This window comes from Ursus americanus, chromosome 17, assembly GCF_024610735.1.
Source record: "Ursus americanus isolate L20-20 chromosome 17, mUrsAme1.1.p, whole genome shotgun sequence".
NCBI lineage: Eukaryota > Metazoa > Chordata > Mammalia > Carnivora > Ursidae > Ursus > Ursus americanus.
This window is the reverse complement of record NC_142143.1, coordinates 36,919,198-36,940,820: the sequence shown is the minus strand read 5'-3', so window position 1 is coordinate 36,940,820 and position 21,623 is coordinate 36,919,198. Positions and strand designations below refer to the sequence as shown.

At 35.1% G+C, this 21,623-nt stretch overlaps 1 protein-coding gene across 2 annotated transcripts in view; it reads left to right on the top strand.

Annotated features, from left to right (window-relative positions):
• Positions 1-19,622, top strand: part of OTOGL (otogelin like) — a 130,172-nt gene extending 110,550 nt beyond the window's left edge. For both annotated transcript variants that reach the window (XM_087868911.1, XM_087868910.1), the window contains 13 exons: positions 1,597-1,809; positions 2,282-2,386; positions 3,858-3,965; positions 5,362-5,463; positions 5,966-6,070; positions 6,156-6,196; positions 8,347-8,410; positions 9,483-9,661; positions 10,107-10,211; positions 12,672-12,791; positions 14,133-14,178; positions 16,986-17,065; positions 17,734-19,622. In XM_087868911.1, coding sequence (XP_087725037.1) covers positions 1,597-1,809; positions 2,282-2,386; positions 3,858-3,965; positions 5,362-5,463; positions 5,966-6,070; positions 6,156-6,196; positions 8,347-8,410; positions 9,483-9,661; positions 10,107-10,211; positions 12,672-12,791; positions 14,133-14,178; positions 16,986-17,065; positions 17,734-17,934 — 1,469 coding nt within the window. In that variant the 3' untranslated portion in view covers positions 17,935-19,622. The remainder of the gene's footprint in view (positions 1-1,596; positions 1,810-2,281; positions 2,387-3,857; positions 3,966-5,361; positions 5,464-5,965; positions 6,071-6,155; positions 6,197-8,346; positions 8,411-9,482; positions 9,662-10,106; positions 10,212-12,671; positions 12,792-14,132; positions 14,179-16,985; positions 17,066-17,733) is intronic.
• The last annotated feature ends 2,001 nt before the right edge of the window (positions 19,623-21,623 follow it).

The window sequence follows — 21,623 nt, the reverse complement described above, 5'->3', positions numbered from 1 at the left end:
AGTGAGTGTGCAAAATGACTGCTTAGGGACTCAGCAAATAAATAAAGCTTTTTTTCGGTCTTAGGGACATGTGCTGAGAAAGACTGGTCAGCAGGTCCCCTAGGTGTTGGAAAGAAAACCAGTTTGTTTGTAGTTTGATTTTAATATGATTTCAGTTGAAGTTACCCAAATTAGATGCCTTGGTGGTGATGTGGATTTGTTGTTGTTGTTGTCCCAAGTTTTTATTTAAATTCCACTTAGTGAACATACAGTGTAATATTAGTTTCGGGTGTAGAATTTAGTGATTCAACACTTACACACAACACCCGGTGCTCTTTACAAGTGCCCTCTTTAATCCGCATCACCCATTTAACATCCCCCTACAGTGATGCAGTGATGATGTGTTTTAATCTCTACCTATGCCTGTAATAACGAGGCAAGGGTATGGTAAATTAAGAATTAAGAGCATAGGATGTGAACTGAATTGAAATTCCAATCATTTCATGTAATAGTGATTCATCTTTACCTCTTTGAGCCTGGGTTAGCATCTGTAAAATGGGGAAAATAATAGCATTTATCCCATAAAGTTAGTGTGGGGATACATAAATAATACAAAGCATTTTGCAACAGTGCCTAGAGAAAAATAACCTCTCAAGAAATGTCAGATAGTGTTATTATATGGGAGAAAACATTTAATTTTTCTACTTTCATTTTCAAACCATTTCATTCTGACTCATTGTCTCCAAGGTGGTTGCAGATGAAAATAGTGCAAAATTGAGAAAATTGCAGTACAGAGCTTAACATTACAGTTAGAGGAAAAGAAATTAAGCTAATAATGAAAGAGAATGGGCAAGTTGAAATGAAATGCAAATATAGTTCCTGAAACAAGTTTGTGTTTGCCATTGAGAAAAGTATTTGTAGAAGACTTTGAGAATAAACAGGCATGTTTGTTTTTTTAGGGATCTGTGAAGTTGGTTTGATAGTAAGGAGAATAATACAAAAGAAGTTCATTTGAGGCTGGGGATATGGTGGTTACTATATTCATCTCTATCAGTTTTAAAAGAACTACCAGTGGACTGTATTTATCATTAAGTAAAACTTCAATAATAAAACTACATAATCACTAAATAATAAGTTACTCAACGATTAGCTACTTCCCACATTTAGATTTTAAAGCAGACATGTTTTGAATTTTCATATGACAAAAATGATAACTGTGTGGTAGGGACTTTTTTTCCCTAATACCACTCAGTTTGAATAGTTAATATTTTAAAACTAACTTACATTTGTTTTACTGAGTTTGTTCAAGTGAAATAAGTCCTATTAAAAGACAGAATGAATAAGAAACAATGAACAGGTTATCTTATGTGTGGAAGAGGACATGACAATTTACAGATAGTTGTAGAAGGGAAAAACAGTTTTGTAGACTACATTACAAATTTCATGGAAGAAAAATGTAAGCTACTGGCCGATAAAAAGAGGAGTATAAGAAAGGATAAATCTGTGACGTGTTATCTATGTCGCTGAGCCAAGTCATGGTCTGAAATCCAAACGTCACAGCCTGATTTATTTTAGTGGCCGGGTTACAAGTGATGTAACATTGTCCATCTTTTTAAGCATGCACGGATAGTGAAGACCAACCTCGCACTGCTGGGGAGGTTTGGAATGGGGGCATTGACGAATGTGCCCTCTACAAATGTTTGGAGAATGGGAGTGTTATTCCTATAGAACCGGCTTGTGATGAAGAGCCCTCTCCAGTTTGTGAACGAGAAGCTGAAGTCGTACTGAGCATCACTGACAAGTGGACCTGCTGTTCAAAGGAAGTTTGCGGTATGTGTGAAGGCTGAAGGCTTCCCATCCGTCAATGCCACAAAATATGTTGATATTATTTGTGAAAAGAACAGGGCATGCATAATGTTTGGTAAACAAAACGGCTGAGGTAAAAACAGAAATAGGGCCATAAATATCATTTCTACCTTCTCAAAGCAAGTCTTTACTCATTATGATTTTGCTGATATTACAAACACACATGCAAAATTCTGGCTATAAGCAATTAATAGTAATAATATGTGACAAGGTAAAGGTTCTGGGAATCTTTGACTTATGACAATTGAGGGTGAAAGACCATACTGAATAAACCTTAAATTTGCTACCTTTTCACATAGGACCCATTTATAAGCTGAATGTGTTTAATTGCAGTGTAAAAACATGCAAAGTGAGAATCAGTTCCCTGATTTGAGTTAGGACCCCAGATTTTAGTTATATTCACTAATATTTTAGTGCTTCTGTTTCTTATTTCCAGGATGTGACATGACCTTGTGTGAAACTGCCATTCCAACATGTACAGAGAGTCAAAAATTGGTTGTTGGCCATAGTCCTCTTTCTTGTTGTCCACAGTATCAATGTGGTGAGTAATAACTAGGAAAAATAAGAGTGAGGTTTATTGTTTGTTCAGAATAGTGGATTAGATTCTCATTCTTTGGATCTACAAGAAAGTGATTTGTTATAAAATATTGTGGAGTTGTCTTGCTAAAGATAGTTATTTTTTTAAGATTTAGTGATTTATTTATTTATTTAAGGTTTTATTTATTACACACACACACACACACACACACACACAGACAGGCAGAGGCAGAGGGAGAAGTAGGTTCCTTGCTGAGCAGAGAGCCCAACATGGGGCTTGATCCCAGGACCCTGGGATCATGATCTGAGCCAAAGGCAGACACTTAACCAACTGAGCCACCCAGGTGCCTCATGATTTTATTTATTTATTTGAGAGAGAGAGAATGGGAGTGAACAAGAGCTGGGGGAAGGAGCAGAGGGAAAGGGAGAAGCAGATTCCCCACTGAGCAGGGAGCCCAATTTGGGGCTTGATCCCAGGACCCTGGGATCATGACCTGAGCCAAGGGCAGACGCTTAACTGAGCCACTCAGGTGCCCCAAGATACTTCTTTTTTAACTTGTAATTTCTTTATACATATATGTACGTTTAAATTTTAAGTTTATATATTATATTAACACATGGATTTAGATAATTAACTCATCTTAAAAATCTTATTAGCAGAAATATATAGGAAATAGCAGATGTGATACTGTGATTTATAATAAGAAATGGGTATCTGGTCTTCCACCCTATTCTCAGCACAGAGCTCCTAATCCTTGGAGTTTCCTAAATGAGGAGATCTGGGAAGGTGTCTTTTGTTACGTTAATGATTCCTTTTGGAAAGCCTTTAGCTAATCTGAGGATGGGGGGGCTGGTTGCCAGGGCAACCACCCCTGTGATTGGAGGGTTAGAACTTTTCAGTCCCAAGGATTTAATCAATCATGCCCGTGTAATAAAGCCTCTATAATAAACCCACAAGAGAGTGAGGTTCAGAGAACTTCCAGGTTGGTGAACACAAGGAAATTCAGGGACTGGTGGGCTCTGAGAGGGCATAAAACTCTCTATCCATTCCCTATACTTTGCCCTATGCGTCTCTTCCATCTGACTATTCCTCCTGAGTTATATTCTTTTATAAAAAATTGGTGATCTGGTAAGTTAAATGTTTCTCTGAGTTCTGCTGGCTGCTCTAGCAAATTAATCAAACCCAAGGAAGAGGTTGTGGAAGCATCTGAAATAGCCAGTCAGCCAGAAAGGAGTACAGGTAACAAGGGGGGCTTGTAACTGGCATCTGTAGATAGTGTCAGAATTGGGTTGAATTGTAAGACACCCAGCTGGTGTCTAGAGAATTACTTGGTGCTGTGTGCGAACCCTCCTCCACCAAACACACACTGAGTTAGCAGGACATATGTAAATTCAGAGAGAACTAAACCATACTACTTTATTTATTTTATCATTTCACTCTATACAAATTTCCAAATACCTTGGTGTTTCCGCAGAGTGTGACCCCTTGAAATGCCCCAGTATTTCAATACCAGAATGCAGAGAAGACCAATTCATGATTCAGGTTCAACAGGAAGAGCCTTGCTGTTTTTCTCCTCTCTGTGGTGAGTGTTCTGTAAGATAACTTTTTTGAACCAAAGAGAGAATGTAGGGAAAATTTCTTATTTGATATGAATTTCATGGGACTGATGGTAACCAATATTCTGCTGATATACTGATAGGAATTCAACTGAATAAGAACAGTTGAAAAGAAGGTATGGCATTTTAAATGACTTGACAATTATCACAGTTAGCACTACTTTCCCTTATTATATATATGGACTATATATATCAGTCAAAACATTCTCAAGACAATATAATTAAGTTTTTTTTTTCTTTAATAAGGCTAGTACCAGTTGTTTTTAAAGAAAAATTTAGCCTTGGCTTTCCTTGAAAAGCCAACTAAAATAATGGACTCTGCTAAGCCATTGGAGTACCTCTTTAAAACTTCATTTCATGTATCATGTGTGATATATGTGTGAGCATGGGGATGATGGAAGAGAATGGTAGAAATGAAAGGTGTCTGGAAAAAGAGTATACAGAAGCCATATAGACTGTCTGATGAAATGGACGTTGAAAAATAAAAAGTTCTCTATTTTCCATTTCAAGTGAATTTTCATATCAAAGCATGGTGATTAATGTAGGTTTCAGATGTACCTATGGAAATCAAAACACATCTCTTTGTACCAGTTAAGATTCTTTGAGTGCAGGTGGCAAAATGGATTGATTTGGGCTAGCTTACACACAACCAATTACTGGAAGGCTTGGGGATCAAGATTTTGTAGGATCAAGATGAAGCATAACAACCAAGCCCTGGGAAGGAGAGACACCAGCTACTCCAGATGGCGGTCACTAATGACTGAGTCAGCAGCATCTCTTTCCTGCCCCAGTGTGCCTCTGTTTATGATTCAAATGCCATAGAAAGAGATTCTGATTTGTCTAATGTGGTTTGTTACTACACAGAGGCCTGCTGAGAGTCAGGCACCTTTATTAAGAGTCATTCCAAGACAGCGTGGGTGGGACATTTCGTCAAGGTCTTTCAGAGAAGTGTAATTGAAGTGGGAAAGGGACACTGAACAGCCCAAAAGAACAGGTGCCTACTCTATTATTCTTTTCTGTAAATTGGAGTTATCAAGGGTAGCAAATTCAGAAAACTGAAGTAAATAAACCAATGACATTTTGATCCTAGGAAAAAGAAGTTGCTCTAGAAATCTTACTGCTCTGTATTTCTGGTAAGACGGTGTTTTTCTCTGTCCCTGAGCTTGGAAAGCATATAGTGATATACTTAGTAGTACTGTTTTCATGACCAAGTAAGGAGATCTGTCTGTTAAAGCCTTATTTTCCCTGTTTCCTATTTTATTAAACATTATTTCATGTTGATTTTTATACGTGTGTAGTAATCCAAATTAATAATTAGTTTTTAGCTCAGCTGTGACTTCGGGCTTTTTGTTTTACCTTCAGTTTGTGAATCTTGCACCAAACCTATTCCACTATGTACTGATGGGGAATTTCTCACTGTGGATCTTAATACCACACATTTCTGTTGTCCACAGTATTATTGTGGTAAGTATATCTTAACTAATTTAAAATATTGAGATGTGTCCAATATTTGAGAAGCCCCATGAGTCTTAGTTACACTGTTATATCAGATGTTTGTTGAATTCTAGCATGTAAAATATATATTAAGTATATGTAATGTTTTTATACGTCTAAGAGCTCTTCTTGGATAATATCATTACCTCCTCAAGATAGATTACTATGACTTTTCTCATCATCCTAGAATTTCTAGCTTTCCAGGTGATTCCATAGGTTCTCTACTTCCTTTCTCTTCTTGCACACCTGGCATTTCTCAGGGCTCTTCACCTGCTGAGCTGTCCTAGTTCTACTACTGTTGTACATGCTTGGGAGTCATATATTCCATCCCCAACAATATATGACAGGTGAGTGGTGGGAGAGATAGGAGTCCATGCATTACATCAGCAATGGCAGTGAACTAAATGGTAGGTAGCAAGGACAAGCTTTTACGAGAAGCTAATCTTTATCCATGGAATTTTTTTCTATTTAGTTTGTGACCCAAATCTTTGTCCTGCACCACTACTCAACTGTGCAGAGGATATGAAGCTTGTCAAAGAAAATGTATCTGGTCAATGTTGTCCAACATGGCATTGCGGTAACTAATTTTCATACTTTGAAGTTTTATCACAGTACAGTGATATATTCTGACCAATATAATCATGTTGATTTTTGCCTTTTAGAATGTAGCTGTGAAAACCTTGTTATGCCAACTTGTGAAGTGGTAAGAACACATATTTTGATTGAATTGTCGTATTATTTAAATTAGTTTGTTCTTCCTTTATCCCCCTAATTTCTGAGTTCTCAGAGTTAATGAAATTATCCTCATTAAATTATACTGAAGTAGATTAAAGTAACATGCTCTGGTATCAGGGAGCAGTGAACCCTTTTTATTTACTTGAGATAAGAAAATGCAATCCATTTATCCCCCCACTAGTGATTGAATATACTAGCCTTATATTTACTTAACTTCACTGGTCTTAAAATGAAGCAAAACATTGAAAGAAAGATTATCTCAATATTGAGAGGTGTCCCCATGGATTCTTCGAGAAATTGTGCCAGTGATGCATCTGTTGTGAAGCAGGAGGAGTTATAAACATGTAACTGTTGGTACTTTCTTAAGAGTTATCTATGAACACTTTGTCAATAAGGACGTTGAGGTCTAGAGAGAGCAAATGATTGACGGAGATCTTTAGGACTCAAACCAAGGGTTGTTTTATGTCCGTGTGTGTTTTTGCGTATTTCTTTATTCTTTCTACTCTGTCATAACTCTTTCATTTCCTTTAGAAACTATAGCCCAGACATACAACAAAACAAGAACAAAAGCAAGTTGAAACTGCCTTGTTTTTGTTCCTGGCCTGGAGTCTTCTTACCTGTGCTTCACTTTCCTCATCTGCAATATAAAAAGAATGACAATACCTATATCATATGAATAAGTTAATACAAATTAAGTACTTAGATAGTACCGGACACATAGAAAGAGCTCAATAAGTATTAGCTATAATTATTATGATAAAATAACACAATACTCAGAATGTTAACCATAAGGTACAGATCTTCATGGAGAACTTTCTAGGAAAGTTAACCATCAAGAAAAGTTTGGAAGAAAGTGATAGGTTAGAATAATGGATGGAAGGAGTTGAACTATTCTAGATAGAGGCTAGGTAGAACATGAATAAATGCACCAAAGTGTGAGGTAAGATACGTAGGCTGAGAGATAGAGACCTCTATCTTGCCTTGAGAAAAAGCATCCAACTCTTGGTTTCGGCTCAGATCATGATCTCAGGGTCATGAGAGCAAGCCCCGCGTTGGACTCTGCACTCAGCACAGAGTCTGCTTGGCATTTTCTCACTCTTCCTCTCCCCCCCACCCTGCCCTGCCTCATCACTTGAACTTGCACTCTCTCTCTCTCAAATAAATAAATAAATAAATAAATAAATAAATAAAACCTTTAAAAAACAGAAAAAGGACTCAAATTAATCTTATTACTGATATCATATGAAAATTAAATGCACGCAGGAAAAATTAATACTTAAAAATGTAATTCTTGAAACTTTACATCTGGTACCACACTGAGAGGAACCTATACCATTTCTGACAGGGCAATGTTTAAGCATTGGTTTGATAGCAATTTATTGACACCTAAGGATTATACCACCCTTTTCTTTGTGTCCTCCTTATTGTAAGTTCTTTACCTGAATTGACCCATTTATTTCTCTAAATAAACCTAAGAGGTAGGCAATGTTATTATCCCCATTTTACAGATGAGGGAAGTGAGAAGAAGTCTGGCTCAGTAACCTTCCGGAGATCACACAGCTAGTAGGCAGCAAAGCCAGGATGGGGACAGAGCAGCCTTGTTCCTGAGTCTATGCTATTAGTCGCTCCGCTATACTCTTCTGCTCCTGGTTTATGTGCTGTAGGAGCCTTGCTCCATGCAAACATCTGAACCTTGGACCACTTCTATACAGAAGATCAAGAACATCTGCACCAACCAAAACTTCCAGGATTACCACATATTCTCTTATCTCCAATTATCCATTAGAAGCCCAGAATCCAACAATATTTTCAAGTTAGTAAAGAATATAAAGATCATTTTCTCTACTTTCACCCATTTAATAGATAAAGAAATTAAAGTTTAGAGAGATTAGGTGATCCATAATCATATTGTTTATTGTGATTTTTTTCTGTAGGCTGCTAATTAAATGACCACTGGGTTAATCAAAGCCTGTTCACTATCAAATATTTATTAAGCACCTGATATGTGTCTGGCTGTGTGGTAGGGAACTTACTAAATGTTATACTGTGTATATATTTTTATAATTGTCATATAATAAGCTGTATAAGTCATATTTAATAATAATATCTTTCTAACAGGGAGAATTTACTGCAATAGACCATAACTTTCAGAGTGACTGTGGATGTGTACAGTATCTCTGCGGTAACTATGTTTTATCTAGCTTTTAAATGATATGAGTATTATTGGTATCTGTTGTTCACTATTAATAAATTATAAATGATTTTCTTTGAGTTGTATTACACATCTTAAGCCATTTTGCCAGTTTTTGAGTATAAAAATGCACTATAATTTTTCAGTTGCCTCTTTTGTAATATCTTTAAATGTTCTGACTAAAATGTTAATGGGACAGAAAAATGAATGTGTTTTTCAGAGGTTTTGCAGAATTTAAAGTTGATTCTATGGTTCTTTTAATATATATATTTAATATTTTAAAAAATAGACATCTAAAAGGGAGACTTTTTGCTCACTGTTCTATCATTATGGATGTTAACATTGCAAAGCATAGAACTGATTTTTCTATAAAATAACAAATCTTCATATTATGTATTAGTGGGTTAATAAAAAACCTTTTATTCAACAGCTTGAAACTTTTGCATTTTTATATGCAAGAAAGGTTAAATTCAGTTGTTGGCAAGGCACAAAGAGCTTCTGAGCTGAATCTTCATCACTGTCCTAGCCTAACTTAACATGCTTTTACTTTGCATCATCTACCTTTGTCATCGAGTTTGATGACAAGGACTATTTATTTTGCATCACAACAAAATGGAAAATTTTCTTTCAAAAGAACCATTAAAAACCATGAAATGTTACTGCCACCATGAATAGCCCTACTAGTGTTGATTTTGATTTCCTTCCATTTATATCTACTCCCCCAAATTACCATGTTATGTTTCCAGAAGAGAGAATAACAAGTAGCTTGATGATAATTCTAAAATTCTGGAATCTGCTATGAAGTATATAGCTTTTGCAGGCAGTTCAAACGTAAAGAGGAGTTGAGTTTACAGATCACTTTCTTATTGTATGTTAAGGAATAAATGTGCTACATTCATTATTAAGTAAACTCTTGAGTTATTAACAATATATAGAGGTAAAAATCTTTATTGGTTTTGAAAAAACTGCACATCACAATGAAAACATAAATATCAATAAAAGTTCGATTTATTGATTAATAAAAAACTCAAAATAGTACTTTTCATTGACTTTCTTTTCTTAGAAAAGGATGATGTGTGTGTATTTCAAGAAGTATCAGTATTGAATCCTGGCCAATCTATGATCAAGTATCTGGAAGGGGACTTTTGTTATACAGTGGAGTGTCTGGAAGAAAAAGATAACCATACAGGCTTTCACACTCTGAATTTTACAATGGTGAATTGCTCAAAAGAATGTGACATTGTAAGTATTCTTTTTAAGTCATTCTGGTGGATAGTTAAATTAATCATAAAATGGCAGCTGTAGAGTTTTAACTAGTGAATACTGCATAAGTTAAAAGTATACCCTTGAATAGTTCAATAATCTATCAATGTGTAATATATCTATATAATGCATATTTTCCTTTCCCTGTGTATGATCCTGAGCCTTATTATCTATTTATCTATATAGCTTGCTTGACCTGCTTGATGAATCTTGGCGCTAGAGGTAAAGGTTAATATTTACTTCACTTTCTAATACAGTCATATACAGTCAATTATTATTTGAAGTGTCTCAAATTCAACCCTTAAAATGCTTACAGGTGTTCTGAGAGAGCATGTAGTTATATTGGGAAGCACTTCCAGAATGGATTCATTAAAAATACTGGTATTGTTATGTGACTAATTAAATGTACTCTCATTATACCCAGCACCAGATGTACACTCCATCTCCAAGTGATTATGATTGCTGTGGTACCTGCAAAAATGTGTCCTGTAAATTTCAAATGGAAAATGGAACATCAGTTATGTATGAGGTATGAATTCCTTAGTTCCTAATATAAGTTCCTTGGAGGGTAGCTCTCTGTACTATTTTCTGAAGAAGAGGTTCTTAAGTCAAATAAGTTTGAAAAATATCACACATGCACACACACACAGACACACACAGGGTTCTACATACAATAAACACACTCATATACAGCACACAAGACATAGTTATATTTCTTACATTTTAAAGTTTCTGATAATTCCTGCTGTAAAGGAATATGCTTAACTCATTTCTCAAACTTATTTTAATATAGATCCTCATTTTTTTCCCAGATGTGAGCAAAAATGGGCTTTGAGAATTGCTTATTTCTAATCCTTAGAACAAAGGGGAAAAAACATTATTTTATTCACTCATTTAAAATGAAGCATTTTAAAAGAAAATCTTAAAAAAAAAGGGGGGGGAGCACCTGAATGGCTCAGTCAGTTGGGTGTCTGCCTTCAGCTCAGGTCATGATCCCGGAGTCCAAGGATCAAGCCCCTCATTGGGCTCCCTGATTGGTGGGGAGTCTGCTTCTCCCTCTGCCCCTCTCCCCTCTTGAGCTCTCACTCTCACTCACTCACTCTCTCTCAAATGAATAAATAAAAACTTTAAAAGAAATTTTTAAAATGAAGCATTTTAACAGAAATCTGAAATTCACAATGGTAACATTTTGTTATTTCAGGTATTGAAGATTTCAGTGGGTAAATAAGAGAAAAGATTTAGAATATTTGCCAATTTTTTTTTTTTACAAAGAAGACCTCAAGAGTCAGTAATGCTATATTTCATCTTTCCACCAAAAATAATAAAATAATTATTCAGTATTCTCCTATAGTCTCATAATAGCTCCATATAGGTTTATAGACTGACCTACTCCTTCCTAGAAAAGTGGAACTTTCTATTATTAATGCAGTTATTAGTGATGTCATCAGTTTTAAGAGTGTCACTAATTCTTTATAACTTACATTATCTGAAACTTGTTCCAGTTTATTGTTGCCATTTTTAAGTTTTTCCATTAGAAGTTTAATTTTCTAGAGGTCTTACTTCTGGTGTTCTTAATTACATGAGATTACTCACATACCCCCAAAACATATTTCTCCAAACTTGTGCATTTTATTAAATAAGAAAGATGAAAAATTGTCTTCTTGTGCCATAACCTATGTTTCACAGTTATGTGCAAACTAGTGTTACTGGTTTAAATAGTGTTGTTGATATAGTTTGTCTTTTTTTCCTAGCACTATTTCTGTTTTATAATATATTATTTTAAAGAAGGGGTTTTGAAAACAGAAGCTTCTAAAATGATGAGGAACACATAGGTGTCAGTGAGAGAAAAGGAATCAGAGTTTACTTGGAAAAACACAGAAATTTGGGGCTAAATTTTAGTAAAAGGGCAACATAAACTCTATAATCAATAATCCAGGAACCATCTATGTATATGACTAGTATTCATTATGATAGCCTGAAATTTAAATTAAAGACTAAATTATGTCCAGGATATTTTTTGAGAACTCAACAGGTAATGCAATCAAGGTAAATATACATCAAGATCGTTAACTCCTCGCTCTTTCGAAGATAAGCTTTAGTTATCTAGAAATCTAATTTCTACAGAACAACTGATTTTTGATTTCAGATAAACAAGATAGTACTATTTGAACTGAATATTAGAATTACTATTTGAACTTAAATATTTTATTTTCTCTTATACCTGAACTTGTAGATCTTTTCTAATTGAGGTTCATAGAAGATCTAAAGATATTCGTAAGTTAAAATAAAATCTGGAGAAAAAGAAGTTCATCAAAATTCCTTACTGCACAGGAATCTTCAAGCCAGAGTTTGGCTAACATTTCAAAATGTGGGTTATAAAATAAAAATATAGATCGACAACTACAGCCTGATAATTATGTTATAATATGTCCAGCTGCTTTTATTTCTAAATAAGAATTCTGAAATCAGGAATGAAATAAACAGTTCTTATGTTTAAAAATTTGTTATAGGAATATGTTTTAAAACAATGATAAGGAATATAAAACTCGAAGCAAAAGTCAACAGTCACCGTCATCCAAAGATTTTTTAATTGTTTTGTTGATAAGGGAGTAGAAGGAAGGATAAACAAATCTCAAGAAAGGAGGCATATTAACTAATATGATTTGTTGTTTTATAATTAGTGAGGGATTATTAGAACAAGACCTTTGACACTAGGCCAAATTGGATAATTAATCTTGTAGTAGAAACAGACATCTATTTGTTTTTCTTCTCTATCACTTCATTTCACGTTTACATCTCACTTCTAGTATGAAACCAAACACACATGTACACACACCATCTATGTATTTCTAATCCTTTTAGATAAATTTGGGGATATTTCCAGTATGCCACAGGAAGTTCTCTGCATCGTGACTTGGCTAGGAAATATTCTACTTAGGAAATATATCAGATTTTAATAAGCAAAACAGTAACTTTCTCTTATTTTTAGGAGGGGAGTACCTGGCATTATAATTGTACCACATATGAATGTGTTAAGACTGACGAAGGGACAATGATTCTGAACTACAGTATGGTCTGTCCCCCTTTTAATGAGACTGAATGCAAAATGGTTTGTACTTTATCATATCTAAGAAAATGTAGTATTACATATAATTTAGAAAACAGTATGTTTTTGAAGGTCATATGCACATACATTGTGGCTTATTTATTTGGGTGTATGTTTTATTTTCATGTATATATAAAAGCTCTATTACATTTCTTCAGTTTGCCATTTTGAGTTTAAATGGTGCTCCAAATAACTTTGATTCTCCGTGATCAGCAGACCTAGCCTCTCTTTCAGTATGAATTAATAATCAATTAGAGGTTGGCCAATTTTATTTCTTAAACACATAGCCAGATTTATGACACCATTCTCTTTTTAATGCATGCTGGCCTAAATTTGTCTTAACTTCTCTGATCACAGGCCATGGTGGAACCTGGCATATATCACAGCACTGCTGATCCATTAGCTTAGATACCCTGATTCCTTATTCTCTCAGAAAAGAGTCCATTGGGAAAGTAGATTTTTGGAGGTGATACTTTTTTCTTACAAGATCCTTTGTAGATTTAACTATATAGGAGATAATAATCCCTAATGAAAAGTGAACTTTGTTCTATTGTGTAGGCAATATTTTTCTTACGTGTACAGAAATAGCATAGTCTCATTGATTTTTTTCTTCTCAAGATGTGCCCTCTTAGTGATGGTGGCTAACTGGCTGGGGAGGTAGATACCATATATAATAAAGTAATAGAATTTCAGCTCTGGAAACAATATTAGGCCTCATCTTATTTCACAGATTCATTATTATGGCGTAAATTATTTTACTTGAATTGCAATTATCAAGTTACTAAAAACATTAGCGGCTTACTGTAAGAATGCAAAAAGATAATTAATAAAATTGTCTTAATTTAGTCTTAGGCAAGAGTCATCCTAAAGTGGGGGATTTTTTTGAATAAAATGTGAAAGAAAAAGATACATCATTTTAACATTCAATTATATTCAAGACCTTAGTCTTGTTTCATAGAGTACTTTTAGGTTATTTCAAGGAGTTGAAAAAAACATAATGGCCTCTATTTAAAGCACCTATTAGTACTTCGCTTTGGCAAGAATTTTTTTTGTGTTGTTTAAAATGTTTTTTAAAATAAAAAAAATAAATATTCTTTTAAGTAAGTTAATCTTTTTGCACTTTTTCTTACTAGTGAAGAAATAACAAAAGTTTAAACAAAATATTAGCTCCTAATTTTAAAAACAAATAAATTCTCATTAGAAATAGTTAAATTTCTGTAAGTTTCCTATAAAGGTTTTGTGATATTTAATAAAAATACCAAGAGAGTTAGTTTTCTATTTCTAGTCCAAGAGGAAAATGAACAAACATTGTGAGTTTTGACTTTATTCCTTCTCTCTTCCTAGAATGAAGGGATTGTAAAGCTTTATAATGAAGGCTGTTGCAAGATCTGTAAGTGAAGACATATTACATGCATTAATTTGATAGATTAGTTTTAATTGCTCATGGTGATTATGCTTTTTCTAATAAAATTCAGATCTTATGATGCAAGGAAGGAAGCACATTTTATAATGTTATTATTTAAATGTCTGTCGTGTGGTTAATTATTTTGTAATTTAATCTTCTGGAGTTTGAATAAAGTATTTTTACTTTAGATGAATTTTAACCTAAATATCAGAAATTTCTTTACTGTTGTATTTCCCAAAAGATATTGTATAGGATTTTAATAGGTTTTAAATTTAAAAGGTCTCTATGGTCAAATTTGCTTGGAACATGTGGGGCTATACACAATTAAATAGGTAATGATGAGAATGGCATTGTGACTTCAATAAGGACCTTGGATTCTATAGCTCCACGTTGATTATTAAACAAGTAAGTACAGTTTGATATTTGAGGGCAGAAAGAGAAAGATCTATGCAACTGACCATAATCCTACCATTTATTGCCTACCATACATCGGCACTATTAAGACCCCTGCAGACAGTAGTGCAACCAATCTTCACAACAGTTCTGGGAGGTAGATGGGGAGGTAGGTATGGTTTCTCCTATAGATAAGGAAATGAAGTTTCAGAAATATGATTGCACTAATTAGTAATGACTCAGGCCTATCCAGTGCCTGGGTCCAGGACCTTTCAATTCTGCCAAGCTCTCTGAATTTACAGAATAATACCAAGCTACCTCAGTTTCTCCCATCTGACATGTAAGAACTTGTGAAATAGTTTCTGCTTTGGTATCACAAAATCCTTGTCTGCAGTCTTTGCTTCTGGGTGACTGGGCTATCTTGGGGAGACTGGATGTTGGATACTATTGCAGATGCTGTGCTAAACAAAATATGTTACACTAGATTTTAAGGAATGAATAGGAAATGTCTCTTGGTACAAATAAGTTCAGCCAGCTAACAATAATTTATGCTGTCCCAGTTGTATTCATCGCACGAATTAGCTAAACAAACTGATCTCTATGAAGTGCCTGCCATGTATCAGGCTCTCTCTTAGGCACTGGGACTATGATAGTGAATGAAACAATACCTGCATGCCTAGTGAAGAAGGGGGAGAAACAATGAACACATAAATACATAGTGAATGAAACAATACCTGCATGCCTAGTGAAGAAGGGGGAGAAACAATGAACACATAAATACATACTACTGTGTCAGGTAAAGATGAGTGATATAAAGAAAAATAGTTACAGACTAAAAGGGATAGAGAGTGGGGAGCTGGGTTGCTAATTTAAGTGAGTGGTTAGAGAATTCCTCTGTGATGACATGTCATCTGGGTAGAGACTGAATGTCTTTGGGAAGCCAGCCAGGAAGAATAACAAGCGTTGAAAGCAGAGGAAGTAGCAAAGTTTGGCTAAGCACAGGGATGAACGTGACAGAAAGAAGAGGATAGGAACCTTACAGGTCATATTAAAGATGACTTCTTTCTTAAGTCTTCTTTCTCCTTACATGAGAATAGAAAGGCTAATAAAGTAACTAACCACTGAGTGAAAGCACCATAAGGTACACACCAGCCTGCCCTCTATCACCAACTCTGAACCTCCAACCAGGCTATGATTGGGAGGCCAGGGAAAGGAGAAGGAACAAGTATAGGATTCTGAGGAGGAGCCATGAATGAATTGGAGGAAAACCAAAAAGGGTGTTTCGGAAGCCAAGTGTGGAAAGTCTATCAAGGAGGAGAGAGTGATAGACTGGGTCAAATGCTGCTGAGAAGTTAAGTAGGATGAGAACTCCATAGTTAGCCCTTTGAAGGTCAAGAGTGACCTTGAGAAGGACAGTTTAATTTCAGGCAATCTTTACTACACATCTCTGCTTTAACTGGAGTAGTTTAACTTTTAGATATGTTACATGTTGGAATTTCATATATGCACTTAAACAAAGATTTTGTGGCTAAACTAGTTCGGAAACTGGAGATCTAATTTCAGTCTTTTGCAAACAAGGAAACTCAGCAGAACGAGTTCATTGACTTTCCTAAAGTCACAAAGCAAGTAGTGTCAGAGTGAAGTAAGAACCTTGGTCTTTTTGCATCCTGATTCAGGGGTTATTTACATTCACTATCATATAGTGTTAAATATCTATTCTTAGGTGTATTATGAAGTGGTCATCTATCACACACACAGAGGCATATTAATATATCATTAATTAATACAAAGTATTTTAATGTGAAGTCCTGAGAGATCATTTCAAAGCCATAAATATCAACTATAATATGACTCATCCATACATTTCAAAATGGTTGCTAAATAATTCAGTTATATTCATGTATGATTTTATATTGAAATCTATTAAGATAAAGTGGTTTTAAAACTGCTTTTAACTTTAAAATAGATTTATGTATATGTGTATAGAAGCCTAATTATGTACATGTATATTTACTTCTGCATACAATGTTTCATTCTAAAAATTATTTCATATTTTTAGAATTTTAAATATATATTTTATCTCTCTATATGATACACACAGGTTGATGTTAGCATTATTGCATGTGTGGAATGTTTTGATTTATGATTATGATTATTCTAGGACAATAAGGTAAAGAGGTAAGTATAATGCTAAAAAATATGAGAAAATCTATTTAGAAAATGAAACTAAATATTGAACATAAAGTATATGAGGGAAATTTTAAGTATACCTTACTATAGGAATATTTTTATATAAATATAGACATTTATTATTTTAAATATATGCATATGTTTAATTGAGTTAAGAAACAATCTGCCATGGGCCTTCTGATGAAAAAATATATTCTGTATTTTATCAGGCAAACGAGAAGAAAGAATATGCCAGAAAGTGATCATTAAATCAATCATAAGGAAACAAGACTGTATAAGTCAAAACCCTGTAAGTGGAAAAATATAATTTGTTACATAAAGGGCATGTGTCTTTCCAAAAGTATATGTGTCACAGCACTAATGCGTTTGTAAGTCAACAAAATGCCGGCTGTCACAATATTTATCTTTGAGATTATTCATACATCTTAATATTAAAATATTCTGTTTGTGAGGAAGTGCAAACTATTCTTAGCATAAATAATCAATAGTTATGAATCATAATTGCAATCTAGAGAGATGAAATTAAAGCCAAATATATTTGACTACATATTTTCATAACTATGCAATTTTACTCAGCAGAAATAGTCTTAGTTCTAACTTTACCCCATTTAATATGACCTATCCAATGCTACAGTCTACACGAGCCATGATATAATACAGATTACAATAGAATCATTGTGAACATTTTACATATACCTGACTACTTATATGTGCACATTTATTTCAGAGTTCGATTTATGTCAGCCTTACTATCTTGGGCATCACCGTGGAACATCTGTTGGACTTATTCAAGTTACTAAGTTTTAACCTGGTATTTTTTGCAGTCTTCTAACATATAGAAGCTTGAGAGTTATTATAGTGATAATGAAGTTTTGCTTTCTTTTGATTTCTCATAAGAATTGAATAGCCAGTTTTTAAAAATTTTAAGAATTCCTTTCTCATTGTCTCTCCTGAAAGGTAAATGTTGCATCTTGTGATGGAAAATGCCCATCTGCTACCATATATAACATCAATATTGAGAGCCATCTCAGATTCTGCAAGTGTTGTCGTGAAAATGGAGTGAGAAACTTGTCTGTGCCTCTGTATTGCTCAGGAAATGGCACTGAAGTCATGCATACCCTCCAGGAACCTATAGACTGCACATGCCAGTGGAATTAAACTTTTGGATTCTAGGAACTCTATGCAATAATCATAATGTCAAGTGAAGTTACTTTCTAACACTATTATTTAGGCACTGGAAGATTTATACATTTAACAATAATGTATTATTCACACTCTTGGGATATGGCAATTTAAGACTTGGTACAAATATATGCAATTTCCTAGAAAAAATAGATTTATTGATTTACTCTATTTTAGAGAATCAAATGATTTTAAGTTGTTCAGCTGAAATGCAGTTATGTATATAAATGCAACCTGCCATAGCCCTGGGATATTCTCATCAATTAAAAAAGGTTTTTTGCAGAATTTTTCAGTTGCACCCAATAGTGATTTTTTTGCTTTACAAAGTCTGCCATAGCTACCCAAATTAAGATAACAGTACGCTTTCATCGCTACTGTTTAGTCTGGTAAATGTAATTAGTTAAAATTTGCATCTGGGTAGTCATAAAGAGTAGGATACTTAGAAACAGATCATAGAACTACAGGATTAGATTATTTAAAGCCTGAATGAATATCGCGGTTGTTATTGCAAATTCCTCTCATTTTGCAGGTGTATCAGGTCACTGGAGAAGCCGTGCGACTTACACCAAATGTCTTTGTGCATTCCAGTCCTATGCTCTTTTCTTTTGAATGGTATAGTAAGGTGTCTGTCACAGAATCTTTGATTCTTAAGAGTTTGCTTTGCATAGAATCAAGAATTTTAAATTCAATTCCTTTTAAAGAAATGAAAAAAAAATGCCACACATATGTAGGTATATACATACATATAACAGTAATCCCAATAATCGAAAATGGAGAAATGTTGCATCAGTTGTTAAATAGTGGAGGGATATCTTGGACTTTTATTTTTTATACCATTATGACGGTTGTTAAAATGGTGTTACTACTTAACATTTAATTATTTGCTATCTCATGGACCTATGGTTTTTGATATGTATTTGCATTTGATCGAAGTTGCGTGCTATTTTGCTTTTCATGCTGCTGCTTTGCCAGTGAAGAATGAAATAAAATTATTTGAATGTATTAATAATTTTGCATTGGAATGCTGCACTTTTAAATATAGTATTGACATTTGCAAGGAACGTATCTTGAGATCTTTGCAAATCCCCAAATTTCTGCCACTTAGAGTATAGAATTATTTGAGTAGGGCATTTCCTCATCTGTAAAAAAGAGAATGCCCTACTTGGTATGATTGTTGTGGGGATCAAACAAAGTCAAATAGCAACAAGAGAACAGTAAAGGTGCATTGAAAAGCAAATGCGGGGCCTGATGGACTACGTTCAGATTTCAGCTAGGTGAGTAGCTTGGTTTCAAAATCACGCTTCCCAGAAAAAAAATGCAATTTATTAGATATTTTGGACCTCCAGGGTTACTAAAAAACGAGTGAAAGAACGAAATGAACATTGCATCAGCAATGTCCCAGTGTCTACTGTTTATAAAAACTGACTTTATCTTATTTGTGCTTAATAAATGTGTTTCATCTAGACATTAACATTTCAGTATTCTTTGACTCCTGTTAACATACAGGTTGAATTAAATGTCTTTGGTTAAAATAAATTAACATTGCTTGAGAGAAACTATTACGTACCTCAGCTGAGGCACATAAGTTGTATGTTGTCTGCCACGCATTTCTTTATTTTCATCCTCTGTAAAATATGTGTTATTAAATTAAAAATCTAAATCAAGTTTAGACCTATTTGTGGGGGAACAGGAGAAACATTGTCCTAGAACATCATAAGCATTCTGCAATGCAACAGATAGGTATTGAGCACCGGCTATGTGGCAGGTGCTGTTCTGAGCTCTGAGCACATAGGTAAAATAAAGCAGACATAGTGCAGACCCTCCTATAGTTTAAAGTCTAGTTAGAAAGCAGGCATGAGTTAAATAAACATACCTATGAGAAAGTTCAGAAGGAGAGCCCAAAACTTTGGAATGTAGCATATGATACAGGTGGCCCTCAAATCATCAGAGAGGATGATTTGAGACACCTGGATAATAACCTGGACAATAACTTGGTGTTGGGACAACTGGATAATAAGTTGGACAAAGAGAAATTTGGATTCATACATCTACTGACATGGGGATAAATTCTACATGAATCAGAGGTTTAAATGTTCAAAAAGGAAGGGGGAGGGTAGAACTTCTAAAGAAAATATGGGAGAAATTGACTAATACCTTCGAGTGGGGGAGAGTCGTTCTGACTCAATATCCAAAGGCCCCGAAGAAAAGATTGATAAATTTAGCAGGAAAACTGGAAACAAATTCTGCAAGACAAAACAAGTCAAAGTCAAAAGAAAAATGTAAAACCAAAGCACAATATTCACAATGTATGGCTGATAAAGGCTAGTCTTCTATATAAAGAGCTCCTAAAAAAATCACAAAAGGAAAATATGAACAACCTAATAGAAAAACGGGCCAATAACTTGTACTGATGTTATAGAGAAAAAGAAATAATACTTGAGGACACGGGAAGAAATCGAGCATACTTTTTTTTTTTTAGGATTTATTTATTTATTTGAGAGAGAGAGGGAGAGAGAGAGAAAGAGAGTTAGAGAATGGTGGGGAGGGGCAGAGGGAAAGGCAAAGCGAATCCCACGCAGAATCTGAGCTCAGCACAGAGTCCAACGCAGGGCTCAATTCCACGACCTCGAGATCATGATCCTAGTGAAACCAAGAGTTGGACACTCAACTGACTGCGCTAACCAGGCACCTGATGGAGCCTACTTTTAATAAAAGTGTTTCACATTCAATTTACACTGAAAAGCCATTTCTTACCTACAAGATGGTAACCAATTAAAAGTTTATTTATACTTTTATTTTTTAGGCTAGGCAGCTTATAAACCACAAACATTTATTTCTTACAGTTCTTGAGGCTGGGAAGTCCAAGATCAAGATGCCAGCAGTCTTCTTGCTGTTTCCTCACCTGGCAGGAGGGGTGAGGGAGCTGTCTGGGGTCTCTTCTGTAAGGGCACTCATCCCATTCATGAGGGCTCCACCCTCATGTTCTACTCACCTCCCAAAGGGCCCACTTCCGAATACCATCACACAGGACGTTAGCATTTCAACATATGAATTTAACGTGGGGTGGGGAGTGGGAGATACAAAATTCAGACTCTACCAAGTAGGTTGAAAGGTGACTAGTGAGTGGTAAACTGAGCTCATATATACACCCCTCCTAATGTACTCATGCCCAGATTCACTCAGACACACGCTCATGTTTCTGCAGCTGGTGGTCCTGGACCTGCTCCCACCTTCATGGTAATTCTCAATGCAGGCAGCCTGAAACGGCGAGGCAGGAACGGCACAGCACATGTGCAGAGGACCAGCCAAAGCCATTGGCCTCCTTGTCTTCCCCTGACCAGCGTTTTCTTTCTGCCTGCCATAGGCACTCTGGCTTCTCACACCACTTCTGAGCTTGGAAGAAGCACCGTAAACCCCAGGACTACCCTGACAAATTGGGTAACACAGCCTGGAATAAAGAGGGAGTAAATATCCTGTAAGGTAAACTCTGAGCAATGAAGACAGGCCCAGGAGCCAGCAGGTAACTTGCTCACTGTCACTCCTCATCCTCACGGATGATTCCCAGTGCCTCGGTTCCTTTGGCCTTTCCAGATACATCTGTATTCTATGTGAGCTGTGGCCCACTCTCTAATAATTTGACTTGTATTTAGTTTTGTTTCTCTCCT